The 20,881-nt window shown below is 43.0% G+C and overlaps 2 protein-coding genes across 7 annotated transcripts; both read right to left on the bottom strand.

Moving 5' to 3' along the window:
- Positions 1-307: 307 nt before the first annotated feature.
- LOC133911741 (uncharacterized) lies at positions 308-4,574 on the bottom strand. Of its 5 annotated transcripts, none has more exons than XM_062354122.1 (6): positions 4,455-4,574; positions 3,616-3,749; positions 2,454-3,129; positions 1,993-2,352; positions 1,684-1,775; positions 308-1,145 (listed from the first exon to the last, which is right to left on the bottom strand). In XM_062354122.1, exons 3-6 carry the CDS (start codon positions 3,099-3,101, stop codon positions 530-532), a joined length of 1,716 nt encoding a protein of 571 aa, XP_062210106.1. In that variant the 5' UTR covers positions 3,102-3,129; positions 3,616-3,749; positions 4,455-4,574; the 3' UTR covers positions 308-529. The 5 variants fall into 5 exon arrangements, with proteins under 5 accessions (XP_062210106.1, XP_062210107.1, XP_062210108.1 ...); XM_062354123.1 differs by having other exon boundaries at positions 3,616-4,246; positions 4,455-4,541; XM_062354124.1 differs by lacking the exon at positions 4,455-4,574 and adding an exon at positions 4,105-4,438.
- An 8,463-nt stretch (positions 4,575-13,037) lies between these two features.
- Positions 13,038-20,867, bottom strand: LOC133911742 (protein FAR1-RELATED SEQUENCE 5-like). Of its 2 annotated transcripts, none has more exons than XM_062354128.1 (5): positions 20,300-20,867; positions 19,329-19,439; positions 13,883-15,745; positions 13,740-13,799; positions 13,038-13,353 (listed from the first exon to the last, which is right to left on the bottom strand). In XM_062354128.1, the coding sequence occupies exons 2-5, from the start codon at positions 19,389-19,391 to the stop codon at positions 13,276-13,278; spliced, it is 2,064 nt and encodes a 687-aa protein (XP_062210112.1). In that variant the 5' UTR covers positions 19,392-19,439; positions 20,300-20,867; the 3' UTR covers positions 13,038-13,275. The 2 variants fall into 2 exon arrangements, with proteins under 2 accessions (XP_062210112.1, XP_062210111.1); XM_062354127.1 differs by having other exon boundaries at positions 19,329-19,431.
- Between the last annotated feature and the right edge of the window lie 14 nt (positions 20,868-20,881).

Raw genomic sequence — 20,881 nt, 5'->3', positions numbered from 1 at the left:
TATCCTATCCACCCTTATCTCAAAAGAAAGAATGGAACTCAAAATTCAGCATCCCAATTTCCCAATTCTCAACCTTGCACTGCACGCACCATACAAAGCATACACACAATCACACTTTCAAGTTTAAAGGACAGAGAGACAATCATGAAACCTGACATGTTCCACGCCAATTGATTGTTGGCCAACGCAAGGGGACCAATGGGTTTCTCCAATTTGAAGCAAAGTGCCAATACTCATCAATTTGTATTGACTGCATATGAGGATTAACATGAATTGCCAATTTGCCATTTCACAATAAACATCAGGAAACGCAAAAGGAATAAATTAATTTATAACTTAAACGAACAACCCGACTATTTACACCTCTTCATTTTCACTCCTATGCTATCTGTACAGCTGAAATAACTTAGGTTCTTCACTCTGACACACTCCATGTCATCAGGATCTTGTGTGCTGCAGTACTGTTGTGACAGAATACTTCAGTTGGATCACAGCCAAGAAAAAAAAACATCCTGCCCTGATAAAGCTTTCAACAATAACCAGTTCTATTTTCGAGTGCTGAAGCTGCGGTTTCGACCGTTCCAAGTAAGCATTTGTACACCTTCTGCTTCAGTTGCTCAATGGTTTCAACCAAACCATCCGTAGATCCATCCACCTCGCTCTGCAAATGATCGAGCCAGTTGCTTGTCTCCTTCAGTTGCGACAAGCGGACTGCAATTTTCCCATCTCCACTCTTGGATTGTCCATGCACGCGTTCTCTGGTGTTCTTAACTTGACCCTCAAACTTGAATCCTGTTTCAAGAGCATCCTCCAAGAAACTCAGAAACCATGACTGTGATTCTTTTTTTAGAGTAATCCATGACCTGCAGATCTCCTTGAAACCATCATCTCTGGCCCATTCGATCTTTTCACTTGTCTGAGCATCGTCGGAATTCTTTGCTGTATTGCTTGGAGCAGCTTTGTTCTGAGACACAGAAGCTTTCCTTGACGACTTTTCCTTCTCTGATCGAGATTCTTTGCTAGATTCCGGTGAGTAAGCTTTCCACACAACACTTTGCTGAATGATGAGTCGGTGTAGCTGAAAAAACTTGGTAATTGCAGCATGTGGATCCACCTCAGAAGACCCCCTTATCTCAGCAAAAACTCTGTAAAAGCACACACACAAGATTTGATTAATTCTTCAAGGTCACAAGCTAGAGTGAAGCATGTACTTATTACCATAAGAGATCAAGATCCTGGGATGCACTACAATATCAGAGGCAAAACCTATTTCATGCCAAAACCATGATTTTTAATATTTTGTTCAGTTAATATGTTCAGTAAGTGTTTGGTTTCTAATTTGAGTAGGTTTCAGTGAGCTGTAGTGAAAAGGTGCTTTTGGAATATCACGCAAACCTCTCAACTAAGCATATAAAAAAATCCAGGCCTTAAAAAAAGAAAACTAAATACCATTTAGGACAGCTTATAGAATCTACAACGCTGACATTACAAAATAAAATTTACTACCAATTGGTACCTTGTATTGGACAACAAACTAAAAAATGAGGTCGAAGTTTGCAATTCATATAATTCATCAATTTGGAATGTGTCTTTGCCAACTTATACAACTAATCTGGCTGTTATGGTCAGTAAAATGGAGACAAAGCTATAAATAAGAAATATCTGAGCTATAAACCTACTTACCCAAGGCCTTTAATAAGAGCTGCAGCTGCTGCAGCCTCCCTCTGAGCCTCAGCTGCTACTATAAGAGCAATATTCTTCCTCTTGACAACAGCCTATTCACACAAAATAAATGAATATCCAAACGGCTTAGAACAATTCAGTGAAGGTTAGCTAATAACTAGACTGTCTTTCTGCATATACAATGATTGGTTCAAAATAATGGTTTCAAATTCATACATGAGCAAAATAAACATAAAACAACACACATATTCCAGTCTGGAGAAACTCATACTTGATACGTGCCTAAAATTACCGAATGATAAGTTATACCTTTCCTGATTTGATTAGGCTTGTCGGAAGGGAGTCCCAGGAGATTGTTTCTGTAACTCTTCTTTTGACAGTAGACACAGAAGGAACTGGACTGGAGATACCATTCTGCTTTGCTGGCAGACTGAGCTTTGTTGGTGAAGTTCTCACTGGCGATGGTGATGGTGGAGAACTATAAAGCTTTGGTGGTGATCTTCTTTCGGTTACAGATTCCTTTTTGTTGTCCTTTGGCATTTGCTTCTTCACGACAGCAGAACAATTCTGACTAGGTGAAGGACCCCTATTCTTGCGGGTGTCCTTATTAATTTCTTGCTTTGTGGAAACCAACTTAGCATGATTAGGAGATATAGTATTTAACTGTTCCTGCAATACCAGTAGCAAAGTAGTCATCAAGAATCAGTGTGGCTGATTAGGACATAGTTTTTTTGTTAATAACATTTCGCTTCAATTAAACCAAAGCATACCTGATGTTTTGCCTCTTGTCTGACTTTTGGAGCAACAGACTTTTGATTTGATTCACATATGCTACTGCCTCCATTACTTTTGTTGCTATCAATGCTGGAGTTCAGATTGGTAAATTTTCCATTGTTGCTTGATACCCCAAGCATGTAACGGGAAGCAACAACAGCCTTCTGCTCTTTGATAACTACCTTTCTCTGTAAATTTTCCTTCTCACTTTCAGACAATTCAGATGACTTGGAAGTCTTTCGTTGTTGATCCAGTGCTTCCAAAACCCCAGAGGGAGTTGACATTTGCATCAAATCCTTTGGGTTTCCAATGCATGGGTTCCTCCCTGGAACTGGTCGGACCCCAACAAGAACTGGAACAGGGATACTAGATTGAACCTTTTCAACATATATAAACTGTCCAAGATGTAGTTTGTTTGATAAGATGAGTTCATTGTCCTCCTTTGACAAAGAAACATATGTCGAGTGTGATGAATCTGAAACTTTTATGAAGAAACCATGGTCTGGCCAAAGTTCCGAACCAGTAATTGCAGGGACTATGCTAATAACTTGGAGGAGAATGGATCGGTGATCTCCACATACTTTCACATCTGAATTAATATTTTTTAGAACCTTTAATAGTATCCCTGGAGTAAGAGATGCCATATTCTTCAAGCCAGCTTGTTTATTTTATCTAAAGGAAGAGGTAACGGTAAGTTAATTGTACATGTGTTATCATCCACATACGTCACGATGTTGCCTCGACCATGTTTAAAGTAGAAGGGGTAACTGAGTACAATATAAGTGGATGGTAAATTAATAGTTACATTAGGGAAATGGTTTCCTGATGGTAGCCAGGCAGAAACAAAGAATAAGTTGAAAATTGATATTTAACCTACATCGCAGTAATCTCTTCCTTAAAAACGAGCCTGACAAGACCACATAAAGAAGCCAATGAACTATTGGAAATGAAATTAGAGAAGATGAATGAGATATAAGAACATAACATGCAAACAGACGAGAAGAAAGCACTCAATAATGACGCTGTTCAACACCAAACAATGTCCTTTTGCACAACTATCAAAATTTATTGACAACATAAGCATACCAATAAAGAAATGATAAAATATGTTTTTCTGTTTACAGGAGAAAAGTAATATTAGGAAAAGAAAAACGGTACCATATCAATGTTTCTTAGTTTTCCAGCAACGATTAGTAGACCCCATCAACCAAAAAAACCAATTCTTGCAAAGTTGTAGCTCCATGACCATGAACACTACACAGAACGCCACCAACTTTCCCAATTCCTTCACCCTACAGGAGTATCTTGGCTTAGAAGCCAGGAAATGAGAGATGTAACGACCCAAGAAACATAAATTGTTGGAAGGGATGAGAACTGCTTTGGTCCTTAACCTTGATAATTCTGTAATGACTTGAAAATAGCACCTATATTAGTTTTTTTGACACATTTGTATATTAGTTTACGTATAGGAACATGAGATTAATGCCCAATAGAGCAACCTAAACCATCCACAACAAAAAAAGACATAGAGCTAAACCAACTGATTAATCCTGCTCGCCTTGTTAACCATCTGAACTTGAGTTTACCATGATGGCAAATTATCATTTCCCCGAAAAGACACAAATCAAAATCCAAACTAACTTGCACCTCCTTGTAGATAGCTGATAGGTCCATCACTTGGTGAACGTAGAGCAACACAAAGTAGCAGAAAACCCCCACAACAGCCGCTTGAACAGCTTGCCTATGCCGCATAGCTCTTGGCCCTTGCTCAGGATCAAGGACCAGAACGCTGCAGAAAGAAGGAACTGCCTAACTTGAAGAACTAGTAGTTAAAACATACCGAGCAACAACATGCTCTCTCTGTCATCGCAGGAGGAGGAGCGCCGCATCGAATTAACAGCACGAACGCACGCAGCACATATGAAGACAGCAAGCGGCCTTTTCGCATCGAACAGGTGGTGGGAAGGAAGAGGGAGGGGGGAAGAGAGGAGCAGTACCTTTCGGTGCGGGAAGACGTGGAGGAGCAGCCAAAGCGGGGTTGCTCTCTGCAAGGCGGACGGAATAAAAAGGAGACGAGGCAGCAGGAGCGGGGTGGGGCGGGGGGGGGGGGGACGCCCAACTGCCGCTAACCGCCGCTGCCTGACACCTCGGGCCCGGCGGCCGAACCAACCGAACAACGAGCGGCGTTCGCACTGACACCGAACACGACGAGGTGGAGGAGTAGGGGCAGCCGCAGCTCCCAACCCAGCCCCGGCTCGGCCCGAGGCAGCGACGGCACGAAGAGGAGCCGGTGCGGAGTCGGCGTCGCGGCCGATGGGCCGTCGGGTCGGTCTGACGCCTCCGTGGCTTGGCTGCTTCGTGCGCGCCCGAAAACGAGCCGCTGCGTCAACCGCGTACGCCAAGCTCGGCTTCGGCCGCCTCTCCCGCGCGTGGTCGACAGGTTGACCCGGCCGGCCCTCGAATTTTTACGGGCGGCGTACGCAGCGTCATCCCCGCACGTTTGCGACGTGCCGAGTCACACTTCAGCTGCTGGCCGAACGCCGATGGTTTCGGCTCGGGAGGGGGAACGCGAAGGATTCCTACCCTCCCCATTGCTGATCTGGTCCAGCTTTGGGGTTTAGTGGAAGGCACGAGGAGTTTACGGCGACGTGTTACAAAAATTTGGGTTTTACTAGTGGTCGCGTGCAAGCTGTTCCAGTTCTGCATTCCTGCAACTTGAGAGCATTATCATCAAGTCCTAATCCTACTATAAGTAATCAGCAGATAAATGAGACGGCAGCATATTTTGTTGAGCATGCGTCGTTGCCTAAGACAAGTATTGAAACCGATTACAGTACTCAACAGAGGAGTACGAAAAGAATATGAGTATCGGGTAGCTAAGCCTAACAAGTTTGTTTGGCCCTTGGGAATACTTCAGGACTTAATAATCTGTACTAGTAGGGCTGATTCAGGAAAATGCTGGAGGAATTGGACGTTACAAGGATCTCAGCCTCTGACGTCTGACCAGTGACCACACGAAATCGTGTGGCCCGCGTCTTGAACCGGCAAGTGCCGAAATGTCAACTTCGAGCGAAAATGACTGTTCACTTCCTATTTGCTTCTGAGCTGCAGCTGCACAGCAAAAAAAGTCAGGATGATTCGACTTTACCAAGATGTACAATTTGATGGCTGGTTGGTATATCCTTGTAACTGACATGGCCTGGTACTGAACCTTAACAACTATACTGTGTTGAACTTTACATCTTAATTAATTGGATCATTAGCCCTAACATCAAATATCACTTTAATTGTGGAATAATGTGTACATACCGACATTCGAAGATATCATCTAGAGTTGATCAGTGAGGAGGAGATGCGTCGGTGTAGCCGTGCAGACCGTCTATGTAGTGGACGCTGGTGTGGTGAAGCACCTCGATGAAGTCACAGCGGCGGCGACCTTCACCTTGTTCTCTACGTTTTCTTATGATCGGATTAGAAGATGTGGGGGAGGTCTAGTCAGACGTGGGAATTGCGATTGCATGTTTCACGGGACTCCCTCATTTTTGGCTTTTTATAGCGCAGCACAAGGTAGGATCGTAACCATTTGTTGGTTGGAGCTCTTGATCAGAGCGCTGGAGAGGGAACAGATTCCTCCTCTTTCTTAGTCACGTTAGGGATCACGTCAATGTATAAGGTCGAGATCAATTCCAACATTCTCCCTCCTTAATCGTAAGACTAGTATCATAAGTCCACTTTCAATGAAATAACACACCAAGGCAAAATACACAGCGTCTAATTAAATACCACTAATACCTATAGTATACCACTCCATCTCGAAATGGAAGTTTGTTATTTCTATTGGGAGTTGGTTTGCATTATGGTTCTCTTATCCAGAATCATACGCTTTTCAATAATCCCATGTCGACAATATGATCACGAAAGATGTGGGGTGGTAAGTCTTTAGTGAGCAGATCTACAAGTATTGACTTAGTACGTATATGCTTGACACTTATTGTTTGATCTTGGATTCTATCTTTCACAACATGGTATTTAATGTCGACGTGTTCAGTAGCACCACTCGACTTGTTGTTACTCGTATAGAAAACAACGGATTGATTATCGCAGTACAACGTAAGTGGCTTTGAAATACTATCTACCACTCTTAATCTCGAGATAAAATTCTTTAGCCATATAGCCTGCCCGTTAGCCTCATAACATACTACAAACTCAGCTTGCATCGTTGACGATACCATAAGTGTCTGTTTGGAGCTTTTCTGCGAGATAGCTCCTTCAACAAGGATGAAGATATAACCTGATATGAATTTTTTATATCCATACACCCCACAAAGTTTGATCTTAATAACCAATAACTTCAAGGTTATCAAATTTTAAATATAAGCATGTAATTCTTAATGTCTTGTAAATAGTGAAGAACTTTTTTAACGGTTTTTCAATGGTCCGGTCCTGAATTTGACTAATATCTGCCAAACATCCCAGTCACGAAAGCTAAGTTAGGATGCGTATATACCTGAGCATACATAATGCTTCCGATAGCTAAAGCATAAGGAAGCGACTTCATCTGATCAGCTTCGTATTGGTTCCTCAGACATTGAAATATCCCAAACTTATCGGCCTTAACAATAGGAGCAGGCGTAACAGAGTACTTATGCATATTGTATTTATTCGGTACTCTGTCAATATATACCTTTTGAGACAAACTTAATAGTCCTTTAGACCGATCTCAATGAATCTCAATACCAAGAACATAAAAAGCTTCACCGAGATCCTTCATATCGAAATTAGAGGACAAAAATCTCTTGGTCTCAAACAGCATATCCTTATCGCTGCTGGCCAATAAGATATCATTCACATAAAGGACTAAAATGGTGAATTTTCCCTTTAAACTTTACATAAATACAATTATCAACTTCATTTTCTTTAAAGCCCAAATTTCTAATGACTTTATCATAACTTAGAGATACCACTGCCTAGACACTTATTTTAGACCATAAATTGATTTCTTAAGGCGATATCCTAAATGTTCCTTTGTCTTCCATGACAAAACCTTTTGGTTGAACCATGTAAATATTTTCTTCCAAGTCACCACTAAGAAATGTCGTCTTTACGTCCATCTAATGCAGCTTTAAATCATAATGCGCTACAAGCGTCATAATTATTCTGGAGAAATCTTTACTTGATACAGGAGAGAAAGTTTCATTATAGTCAATCTCTTCTCTTTGCGAGAAGCCTTTAACTACGAGCCTCGCTTTAAACCTTTTGATGTTCGCCTTAGAGTCATGTTTTGTTTTATAGACCCATTTACAACATACTGTTTTGGCTTTGTTAAGGATTTCTATTAGGTCTCGTACATCATTATCGCTCATAGACTTTAATTCGTTTTTCATAATATTAAACTACTCATGCGAATGCTCACTCATCATAGCCTCTTTATATGAGTTGAGATCTTCTGCCTTCCCTATGTTATTAACATCCTCATTTATGTAGATAACGTAATCGTTCGAGATGGCAGGTCTCCTGTCACGCTGTGATATCCTAATAGGTTCATTAGGCACTGCTAGACCATGACTAGGTATTGTAGGGGACTGCTGAGATTCATCGTTAGATGTATCGTTAGTAATTTCAGTGACCTCAACAGGGGTGCACTGACATTAGTTTCTATTGAAGGTGCATCCACCTAGGGCACAGGGATATAGGACTCTTGGATCAACGATGTAGGAATATAAACCCGTTTTTTCTCGAGATCAACTTCCCTATGCTCCAGATCCCCGTTCTCAAGAAATACAACATGTCTTATTTCTATGAACTTAGTGATCATATCTGGACAGTAAAAACGATACCCCTTCTATCTTTCGGGATATCCAATAAAGTGATAACTAACTGTCTTAGGATCTAATTTCCTAATATGTGAATTAAAGACTTTAGCTTCAACTGCACAACCCTACACACACAAATACTTCAAAGAGGGCTTTCTCCCAGTCCATAATTTGTAAGGTGGTTTTGGAACTGATTTACTAGGAACCTTATTAAGAATGTGTGCGGCTGTCTTCAATGCCTCCATCTATAGTCCAACTGGTAAACTAGGATAGTTGAGCATACTTTGCACCATATCCATGAGCGTGCGGTTGCGTCTCTTAGCTACCCCGTTCTGCTGAGGTTCACAAGGTGTATAATATTGGGCTACTATGCCATTTTCCAAAAGGAATATGACAAAAGGACCAGGGATTTGCCCGTAAGGGGCATGTCTCCTATAATACTATCCCCCGTGATCTGATCTCACTACTTTAATCTTTATGTTGTGCTGATTTTCTATCTCAGCCTTAAATATCTTGAATTTATCGAGAAACTCATATTGAACTTTAATGGAGTAGATATAACCGTAACAGGAGAAATCATCAGTGAAAGTAATGAATGAATCAAAACCATCAACTAATGTCACAGGAAAAGGACCGTAGATATATATGTGAATTAATTCTAATAATCCTATGCTCCGGATAACCCCTTTCTTTATTTGCTTAACGTATTTTCCTTTAATGTAATCTGTGTAGTGGTCGGAGTCAGAGAAGTCTAAGGGTTGAAGAATCTCTTCCTTAATGAGATACTTCATTCCCCCCCTCAAAATATGACCTAAATGACAATACCACAGTTTTGAAGAAGTCTCATTAATTGTACTTCTCTTTCTCTTATGGCTTACATCATAGACATTCATAGACACAGAGGATTCATTAAGAGAAAGCATATAAGGTTTGTCTTGTCAGATGGCAAGACCAATAACATCTGAATTAAACTTAAGAATGCACTTATTGTCTCCAAAATTACAATACAAACCATCATTTTCTAGCATCGAAACTATAATGAGATTCCTCCTCATGGAAGGAACATAAACTACATTATTCAATTTAAGAGTGAACCCACTATCAAGAACTAATAGAAGGGATCTGACAGCTTCAACTTTAGCTTTCTTTATTGACCACTCTAAGACTTTGCTCCCCTTTCCTAATGTTCTCAGGGTAAAGAATCCCTGTAATGAGTTGGTAATATACACAGTAGTACCTAAGTCAATCCATCAGGAATTAAGGAAGAAATCAGCATAAAGAGATTCATCAATGAATGTTATTAAATCATTACCCTTCTTTGCGAGCCACTTCAGGAAACCAACACAATCTTTCTGGTAGTGGTCCTTCTTGTGGCAGAAGTGGCATCTGTCATCCTTAGGTTCTTGAGAGGTAAGAGCAGAAGGAGCAGGTGCCTTGGGCGCTCTCTGTGCTGTCTTATCGTGCTTAGCAACAAAATGCAACTTCTTCTTAGACTTGAAATCCCCTTGAAATTTTCTTTTATTGTTGGGGCTGCTAACTTGATTCACAAAGTCTTTCTTCTCAACCCTCACCCTCTCTTCCTCTTGGGCGCACATCACGATCAAGTCACTCGTGCTCCACTTCTCCTTCTGAGTGTTGTAATTTATCTTAAAAGGAGTAAACTCAGGAGGGAGAGGTCATAATGAAGTGGACGAGAAAACCCTCAGAAATTTTCATGTCCATGCCTTTTAGTTTGGCAGCTATATCTGTCATCATCATCATGTGTTCTCTTATGTCGTTGGATCCATAATTGTACTTAGTGTTGAGGAGCTTCTGAATCAGTGTACTGGCATAAACCTTGGAAGTGCTTTTGAATTGCTTCTCCACAAATGCCAAGTACGTCTTAGCCTTTTCTGAGTTTGGAATTTCTCCCCTTATAGCATCTAATATCGAGTTCCTCGTTATCATAAGTAACATGTGGTTGGACCACTCTCACTTCTCAGAAAGTGCATCATAAATTTTCTTTAATTCATCATAATTCTCAACGGTAATGGCGGGAGTAGTGGAAGCGTCAACCCTGAGTGAATAGTCAAGGTCCAAAACGCCAAGGACAAAAGTCACCTTAGCTTTCAAGCAGAAAAGTTATTCCCCGTAAGTTGCTCTATGCCATCAATTGTGACGGCAACAGAGGAAGTGTTAAGAGATGGAGAGAAAAATTGAGCCATATTAGAAAATTATCATAAGAAATAATTTGCATGAAAATAACCCTACGTTGGTCTGATTAAAATCATGCAAAAATTAAAACTCTAATCTGCATCACCGTTGGGTAGAAAACGAAAAAGAATTTGAATGAACACAGAAAATGATACATAATTACAGTCAACTTTGGTTAGAGTGTAATTATGAACCTACATAAAATGACCTTAAAATTCTCCAAAAAAATCTTCCTGTTGGTTCCAATTCGTCCAGAGAATTAATCACAATTTTTTAAATTAATCATCATTAATTTTGGGCTATAATCCAGTGCATAAATGAATAAAAGCATTAGATAACCACTGAAAATTCTAAATAAATGTAAAAACCCAAAGTCTTAAAGGAAACGGCCCAACCGACCTATTCAACCAATCAGCACACGTGACACACGCGCGCTGACCTGGCCCAGTAGCGCGGCGTCGACGCAGCCACCCGAGCCCGTGCGATCTCAGCGTTCATCGTGATCCGACAGCTCTCCAACGATTTCATCCGAACAAAAACGTCACGCCGACCAGAAACCCTAAACCTAACATCATTTCGCCCACCCCCATTTTGTTAGCGCCGAAAGAGAGAGAGCGGCGAGAGAGAGAGAGAGAGAGAGAGAGAGAGAGAGAGAGAGAGAGAGAGAGAGAGGAGCGAGAAGAAACGCCGCCGCCATGGGTTGGCTCACCGGAGCATGCTGCGATTGTTGCGTGCGTCTCCATTGAGCCAATCTTAGGTGGTTACGTAAAGGCAACGTGTGCGTGTGGCAGAGAGGAGAGGAGACTTGCTCTGGCAGATCTACAATGTGCGCAAGAAGATGATGATGGCGTGAGGAGGTCACGACCGGAGAAACCATGCGCAACCGAGGAAAAAGAAAGGACATCCCGCCGGAGAAGAAGCACAAGAGGCTCTGGCGGATGTGACAGCGACGAGATGCGCCAACAAAACGTAAGTCCTCCCCTTCTTTTCTACTTGTTCTAGGGTTCTTGAGTTGGGGCACAATTTTGGGGCTTGATTTGGGGATTTAGGGTTTCAAAATTAGGGAAAAGTGGGATTAGGGTTATGAGAAGGAGGGGAAAAATGAGGGTTTTGCGAAATTTGTTAATCTCCTCCTTCTATATACTAAACCCGAGCCGGATTAATCCCATCCGAGCCCTCAAAACACACATATGTGCATAAACATGACTAAAACATGATTAATAAGTTCTAAACTGAGGCCAATTTGAACTAAACATGGTCAATTGAGTCTAATATGCATCAATTATGATCAAGCATTGGTCGGATCGCAACAACCATAAGCATAAAGTCATAAATAGAACATAAATATAAGGATCTGAGCCAAATTGACCTTGAAAACACATGATTAACAACTAATTTCAATTGAACCAAACCTAATATGGACTAATTGATCATAGAAAGGCATCATCCGAACATAAGCTAATCTAATTAGGTCTAATTGGATCTGATTAGGGTTAAGGTGGCTCTAGTACCAAATGTTAAACTTAATTACATCTTAATTAACTGGATCATTAGCCCTAACATCAAACACCACCTTAATTGCGGAAGCATGTGGATACATCGGCGTTCGGAGATGCCATCTAGAGTTGATCGGTAAGGAGGAGATGCATCGGTGTAATGGACGCCGGTGCGGTGAAGCACCTCGGTGAAATCACAGCGGCAACGGTCTTCACCTTGTTCTCTGCGCCTTCTTAGGATCAGATTAGATGATGTATGAGGAGGTCAAACTAGACGTGAGAATTGTGATTGCACGTTTCACGAGACTCCCCTTTTTGGTTTTTATAGACATTAGGAATCATATCAATGCATAAGACTGAGATCAATTCCAACATACTAACACGAGCCCAACCTCTAACGAAGTCCATAATCCGAATTACCCATCATGCTTATGCAAAGGCATTCGTGGGGCAGGTATAATAATTCTTACCTTTTTCCCACTAAAAAAACTTTTTCTCCCTCACATATTGCCTAGCCCAGCATTTCCATATTAAACAAATTACTCAATCATTAGAACGGTTCAACCATCCAGGTTGCTCTGCTCACCAAATCCACCTCGATCGGGGCGATAGCATGACCACATCAATCCGCTTAGCTACTGCCATCAGAAACAGCAGCTCGCCGGTCATATCGAACAAGATTTTTCATCTTATTTCCTGCAACCTCTCTCGCTCTCCGTCTCATTTTTCTCCCCCGTTGATTTGCTTGTATCGTTGTCAGGAGTCCGGAGCCCGTGCATTGTCAACACGGACATTCCATCTAATTTGTTTGATTCTTGATATTTGATTCGTGCCGTGGTCTAGGTAGCATTGCTGAAAAGTTCAAATGACATGCAGCCAACCTACATGGTTCACCTTACCAATTGCTGGACATTGCTAGGACGTTGTAGCTGCGAACGACGACCCTCCCGCTGCGAACGATGGCGTAGTTGAATTCCTAAAGCATTGTTCATACGATCCATGAGAGAAAAAGTAACAAGAGAATAACATGTAAAACCAAAGAATGCGTCGTGCCAATATTCCATGTTGGAGAACCAGATGCCAGTGGAACTTCCATTCTCTATAACATTAAACAAACTTCCAACTGGAACGAACATACCGATTCCAAGGTCCGACTATTCAGCAGCGTCTAAAGATAGTTTCCAGAAAGCTAACTGGATTGACATTTCTAATACTACAGGAACACACATTATAATTTACACAAGATTTGCAAAGATAGCAGCCTGTTTCATGGTTTCTGGACCAACTGGGTCAAAGCCCCAGTTCCATTTTATTAATCAAAAACCTGTTCCAATGTTAAGGTGAAAATTTCCGGTGAACTGTTGCTGATGCATCCCAGCTAAGGGAGTATAACCCTGTCGAACAACCGCAAGTCAGAAATGTGGAAAGAAAATAATCTTCTGCATAATTTTGAGACTAACAATAATAAAAACTGTTATAATCATGGGGGTCCTAACAAATCTTTTGTATAACAAGTTCAGAAGTGCAGAATAAACATTATTTGCTTTAGTGATTATACTTCTCGGATTCTATGGACCATGATCTTTTGTGAACATGGGTCCATAATGGCATGCAATGAAGCAGAAATCATCTTATGATTTTTTTTCCAACAAAGTTTTAACCTGTACAGATTTTATTGGATTACTTGCACTGAACACATGCTATAACAATATACTATGAAAAGAACAAAACCTCCACTGGTATAAGTGTATCAACTAACAGTTCGGCCAATGTGTCATACCTGATTTCCTTGTGCATCTCCATGAAGGCCTTGCCGGTGGAAGTTAGAAACAGAAGAATCCTGTGATTGGTCACATGTCAATGTCAACCTGAAGTGAGAAACATAAAAGTTTCTTAATTAAAGGGTGTGTTCAATTAACTTACATGGTTAGGCTGATTATTTGTTTGCATGTGTTGGTGATCTATAAATGGCCCAGGAGCATTTAAAGAAGAGCAGGTAGTTTGTGAAGCTCCATCATTCAGAAATTCTTGATTGCCTGTATTTACAGACTTTGCGTCCTTCTTCCATCTTCCCATGAAATATTTGTGTGGTAACTCTTTTATATTTCTGAAGTCAAAAACCTTCAACACATGGCAGCACTGGATACCCATTGATTCAAACTTTTTGCAACTGCAAAAAACAGAGAAGTCACTGGATTCAAACTTAACATAGTGCTCCCCAGGTTTATCTGTTACGGCTACTCTATAGTCAGATGCAGTCCCAGCCTCCCCACAACTATAAATCACTGAATCCACAAACATCTCAAACTCTCTGCGAAAAATTTCAAAAACCACTGGTGTGTACATGCTAGCAGCTTGTCTAAGCATCTTGGAGGGAGGTATTCTTGGGAAGCTTTGGCTTGCATGAAAATCAGCTTGCAGCTCAGCATATCGATGCTCATCCAGTGATCTTTCAAAATGCTTGAAAAAAGATGACAGATCAAACTGTGGACTCGAGTACTTCTTCAAGACACTACCGATACTTTCTGACTGTAATGAACTTTTTATATCTGCAGTGAATACATCCCTAGTGTACACTGAAGCCCATTTATCTCGATCTTCAAACAATTTACGAAGCCATTCATTGTTTCTGAGATCATACTTCTCTAGCATAGTTGTCCATCCTAGCAAGAAGTCCGCTTCTTCCTCATACTCGTAAACACATTTGCTGAAATCCTTTGCAAATGTCTTAGAGCCTTGGAAGATGTGATTAAGGTGTTTGACAGCATTTTGGTACACTTGCCATGGACAAAGGCAATGAATTGTACCTGGCCATGCTGCTGTTATGGCAGCCGTTGCTGCCATTGATCGATCAGTCAAGATTGTTTTTGGCTGCTTTCCATCTGTGGCAATCTTGAATGTTTCAAACAACCACTTGAAAGACTCTGTTGATTCGTCATAAAGCAAAGCTGCACCGAATATGGAAATTTGCTTATGGTGATTCACTCCAAGGAAGAGTGTTAATGGCCTGCCATGTGCATTTATTTTGTAGGTTGTGTCCAAACAGACCACATCGCCAAAGTAGTTGAAGTCAATTCTAGATTTGCAATCAGTCCAGAAAATGTTGGTCAGTTTGTCATCCTCATCAAGCTGAAAAGCATAAAAGAATGAAGGATTATTCATCCGCATGCTCTGCAAGTACTTTACAGCAGCTCCTGCATCACCGGGTTGCATGTTTTTCATACGCTTTGAACGAAGTGAACTCCTATAATCAGCAGGGAGGAAGTTGACGCTTCCAGCTGGCCCTGCTTGCCACGCTAAAGAACCACTAGAAAACCTTGACGGTGTTGTTGAATCTTCTGAGGAGTCTGCTTCCGTTGTTTGCAGCTCGGTAAGTACTCTCTGAGATCTCAGCATATGCATGGTTGATGGAGGTGCTGGCTGATGGTTATGGTCTGCTACAAATTCTGCAATACGATATTTCCCATCCGATGTAATCTTAATTGTCATCCGTGCAGGGCATCCTATTCTTGTTTCTGGTCGTGGCCTCTTAACTTCTTTAGCTCCTTTCTTGTCCTTACGGAAACCTTCTCTCGAGCATACAAAGGTTCTTGACCTTGTGATGTTTTCAGCTGATTTGTCTGATGAACTCTTACGAACACTAAAGCCCACATGTCCAGCATACCTGTTGTAGAACTCATATGCTTTATCTTCATTGTCAAATTCCATGCCAAGTTCTGGCACCATTTTTGCAATTGCAGCATCATCTACGTGGGCATCAGAATCAATAACTTTTCTCATTTTCCCCTGCTTGTAGAAAAATTGAATGACTCATCAGCTAGCATGTTGAACTAAAGAGAACTAAAACTTACACTAAAGCAGACCGTCAAAAGTAAATACAAATCCTTTTCGTGCTTGTTTCCATTGCAGAATGAAAAGGGTTTTATTTAAACAGATTTAGTTTGTAGGACATCTGGTACAGCTGGAATTTGGGCGCAGGAAGTACTGATGGCGTGTGGGCTGGCGAGGTTTAATTCGACGTCCAGGCGCCATGGCGACTGGCCAGTGGCGAACAAACAAGAACAGATGGGAATTGAGACTTCTTTATTTCTTCTACTTGAGTTCAATGGTGACAATTGCCCAGCTACTTATAGCTGGTTTGTAACTAACAGAATATCCTAACAATCAATCCAATTTATCTAAACCGAACAATCACTAACAGCTAACTAATTAAATCTGATATCCCAACCGAACGAAGTCTTTGGTTGCTTCCATGCATGCGGCTCGCCCGGACCTTCAGCCACGTTGACGCTTGTTCCACCTCTGGTACACTTGCCCGACCATAACATCTCTCCCATCCTTGAGGAACAGCTCGTCCTCGAGCTGAATCTCCGGGTAGGACTGGCGAAATGTGTCCACCGGCTCCCATGTGGCATTGTCCGAGTCCATGCTGCACCACTGAATGAGAATATGCCAGACAACGCGACGTAGGCGCACACGTAATACGCGTTTCGGTTGTGGCAGCAAACGGCCATTCTCCATAGGCGGTAGAGTGGGCGGTCCTGAAGGCGGCGTACCATGGAACTGCTTGAGGAGACCTACATGAAAGACGTCGTGTAGTCGCGCACCCTCTGGAAGCTTGAGGCGGTAGGCGATGGTGCCCACCTGAGCCACTATCTAGAATGGCCCTGCATAGCGCGGGCCCAATTTGTCGCGCGGTCTGTCCGCCAAAGAATGGGCTTGGCGATGAAGAAGGCGGAGCCATACCCACTTGCCGACTGTGAACTCCACCTCCCGGTGATGTCCATCGTAGTGCTTCTTGGCGTACTACTGTGCTTGGAGCAAGCGGTCCCTGACTTCTGCCAAAAACGCGTCGCGCTCGCGCAACATGTCGTCCATGGTGCTTGTTCTGGCCGTGCCGGCCACGAATGGGACTAGCGCCGGGGGCTCCCTGCCGAAGACCACTTGAAAGGGCGTTGTGCATAGAGATGAGTGGAAGGATGTGTTGTAACAATACTCTGCCCATGGAAGCCACTCCAACCAAGCTCGCGGTCGATCACCCATTATGCAGCGCAAATACATGGCGATGACTTTGTTAATGACTTCGGATTGGCCGTCCATCTGTGGATGGAACGCCGTGCTCATGCAGAGTTTAACGCCCACCATCTTAAACAGGTCAGGCCAGAGGTGGCCGGTGAACACAGGATCTTTGTCGCTCACAATTGAAGTAGGAAACCCATGGAGGCGCACAATGCCGTCGAAGAACGTGCGCGCCACCGATGTCGTCGTGTACAGGTGGCCGAGCACAATGAAGTGTGCATACTTGGAGAATTGGTTGACAACCGTAGAATCATTGACTTGCCATGCACCTTGGGTAGTCCCTTGAAGTCGAGTGAGATGTCTGACCATACTTGCGAGGGCACGGGAAGTGGTTACAGGAGGCCAGCCGGGTGCAGTGTCTCCATCTTATTGCGCTGGCAGGTTAAGTAGGCGCGGACCAAGTCATGGATGAGAGCACAGTCATGGGGAACGTGAAAATCTGCACGTAGCCGTTGCAGGGTCTTCTGAATGCCCTCATGCCAAGCGGAGTGAGCCAGCTGAAGCAGTGCCTGGAGCACAGCTGATGATGCGGCGACAAAGATGCGACGGTCGCGCAATATGAGGCCATCTTGGACACTCCAAGGCACAACAGTTCGCCTTGGAGGATCTGATCGTGAACCTTGCGCGTGTCCAGGTTAGTCTCGATCTCACGTCGTAGCTCGTCGTAGAGTTGGAATGACTGTCCAAAGAGCGCTACCAGTGCGCCTTCCTCAGAGTCCCGACGAGATAGTGCATCCGCTACCGTGTTCAAACATCTGAGACGGTATTCCACCGTGAAATCAAATCCGAATAGCTTGCTGATCCATTGATGCTGAGGGATGGTCGATAGACGTTGGTCCAACATGAACTTTAAGTTGTAGTGGTCTGTGCGAATCATGAAGCGACGTCCCCAAAGATACAAGCGCCAATGTCGCACGGCTTGAACCAAGCCAATAGCTCGCATTCATAAGCGGCCAATTTGATGTGTCGTGTTGCAAATGGCCGGCTGAAGAAAGCAAGAGGGCCAGCACCTTGGTGAAGCACTGCGTCGAATTCGAACCCCGACGCATCACAATCGACCACGAATAGCTTGTCGAATGCCGGAAGTTGTAGCACTAGCGCCGTAGATAGAGCGGTCTTGAGAGCTTGAAACGCCCTATTCGCCTTCGACGACCACTGAAAGCCTTCCTTCCTGAGTAGCTTGGTGAGGGGCAAGTGTGAAAATTGGACATGGTGGATGGGGATGATGGAGGGTGGCAGGAGCTGTGTTTGTGGGGGCATGGCGAAGGGCAGGGTCATGGAAGGGGCAATGGCTGGAGCCGATGCCGAGGACGTCACCACCATGGTGGTGGCGATCAAATCGGCAATCGCGCTAGGAACAACAGAGTCAACTGGGTGTTGTTCCACCGCCATCAAGCGAGAAGAAACAGACGTTAATTGCTGAGCCAGATCACCCATCTGCCTTTTCATATCTGACAGCAACTTAGTCATGGCCTCCATCGCCTGCATCTGGGCAGTCGAACTGCCTCCTTCCCCATCGGCGGAGCCTGGCATCTCTGATACCATAATGGTAGAGCTGGAGTTTGGACGCAGGAAGTACTGATGGTGTGTGGGCGGGCGAGGTTTAATTCGACGTTCAGGTGTCGTGGCGACTGGCTGGCAGCGAACGAACAAGAACAGATGGGAATTGAGACTTCTTTATTTCTTCTACTTGAGTTCAACGATGACAATTGCCCAGCTACTTATAGCTGGTTTGTAACTAACAGAATATCCTAATCCAATTTATCTAAACCGAACAATCGCTAACAGTAACTTATTAAATGATATCCCAACTGAACGAAGTCTCTAGTTGCTTCCATGCATGCGGCTCGCCTGGACCTTCAACCACGCTGACGCTTGTTCCGCCTCTGGTACACTTGCTCGACCATAACAACACCATCCATGCAGTATTCACATAATATGATATATTGGTACCAACAGTCTCATAAGTATATGCAAATTTAATAGAGAATTTGAGGTGAACACATAAGATCTCCTGGTTCTCAGTGGCCAATATTAATCGAGTGAAAAACAGCATAGTCAACATGAACTTTAGTGTTTTGTTATGAAGAAGAATAAACAAGTGCCCACATCATTCAAAAAAGAAAGTAAACGACCATGTGTTTAAATCATATTGAGTCTATTAACAAGCATTGCAATTGGTCCCATAAACCAACAAAGCAAGAAACTTGGTTAAAAACAAGACTGTAGCCAATGCTGATGAACACAAAGAAGTATAAAACATAAGCAGCGAAGAACAATTAGCAGCTACCTTTGCCCATGCTATGCCACATGCATTGCATAAAGTCCTTCGTCCCTCCGGTCCGCGACGCATATGAGGTGTAGCATTTGCGCTGATGCCACAGCGTAGGCATCTGAACAGCTATAACAGAACTTAGAAATTATCTCATTGCCATGCAGTATTTCTGTCCTTAATTGAACAAGAGTAGCATTATTTCTGGGCTCAGGGATGCTGCTGAATACAACTGGCAATCACTGACATAGTGGCATAGTGATATAACTTTCTATTCATCTATTGTAGTATTGAAAAGATAGTACAGTAGCCAAAATAGCAAGTCAAATAATGTGCCACCTTATGCATAGGAATAGGAAAACCATTGAGAATTTTATCGTTTTCACATTCCTTTCAGAAAATACATTATACATTATCAGGTACACAATTGATCTATCTCAATGCAGGTCGCACTACCACACAATCCAAACCTACAAATGGCTAAATGGGTCTTGAGTCTTGACTACATTTTGTAAACATACTATCCACAATTTAACATAGCTCTGCTTACCTACTCTCATTATTGGAAGTCTGATACAACCTTTAGCTGTAGAAATGCAAAAACTTCTACTTTCACATAGCTCTGCTTACCAACTCTCATTATCGGAAGTCTGATACAACCTTTAGCTGTAGAAATGCAAAAACTTCTACTAACCACCAGGCCCTCCTGTGACATTTCTGTCTAAATTACTATTTAGCTAACTATCTTTGCATATTAGCTCGCACAAACCACGGAAAGCAATAGTTGTTTGCCTAAGTTTTGAGCGTCTCATAGTCATGTTGAGCCCTGTTCAAAATGGACGAATTCAATTGGAAATTTGGAACAATTGAACCGGCTCCTGCAAAAATCCTAAGTTCCAAGGTACTATTTATGCCAAAATCCGTTGCATAAATAATTTCTTATCGCTAAATTAGAACCCTCGCAGTTATAGATAGTATTATTTCCTCACCTGGTAGGCTCGTCCACCTTGTCATCAACTTCGCCATTGACACCACCGACACCAATGTCCCGATCATCATCGAACTGCATGACTTACGACCCTTAATATAGGGCATGGGGGTTCAGTTGAAACCCCAAGATTTTTGGGAAATCAACTGCTAAATACTCCACCAGAGCACCACGCACCAAACAAACTCCGCAACAAGCAGGATGGACTGGAGTGTCCCTCACAGAACGGAAGGGGATTTGGATTGGAGGAGGAACGGGGAGCAGCGGCAGCAGGGGGAGGAGGAATCCTAGAGAGAAGGACGAGAGGTGGCGTAGCGCGCTTAGAAGTTAGAAGGGTGCCTGGGTGGAGACGCGCTCGGTGGAGAGGGTACTGCGATGCTATGGGGCTAACCGGAGAAAGTAGCTAAGAGGCGTCGATTGGTGGCACGCCGGCGCGAGGGGAGGCCGCCAGGGCGCCGGCGAGGGGGAGGAGAACGGAACAGGAATAGTTAGGGCTGGAGGGTCGAGTCTAGTCAGTGTCTGGGCGAAAATTGCTAAACCTCCCACACGCTGCCCGCACGATTATTACGGATTGCAATGGCCA

This window comes from Phragmites australis, chromosome 3 (assembly GCF_958298935.1).
Source record: "Phragmites australis chromosome 3, lpPhrAust1.1, whole genome shotgun sequence".
NCBI classification, from domain to species: Eukaryota; Viridiplantae; Streptophyta; class Magnoliopsida; order Poales; family Poaceae; genus Phragmites; species Phragmites australis.
Note: the sequence above shows the minus strand (reverse complement) of the source record. Positions and strands in the feature narration are given on the sequence as shown.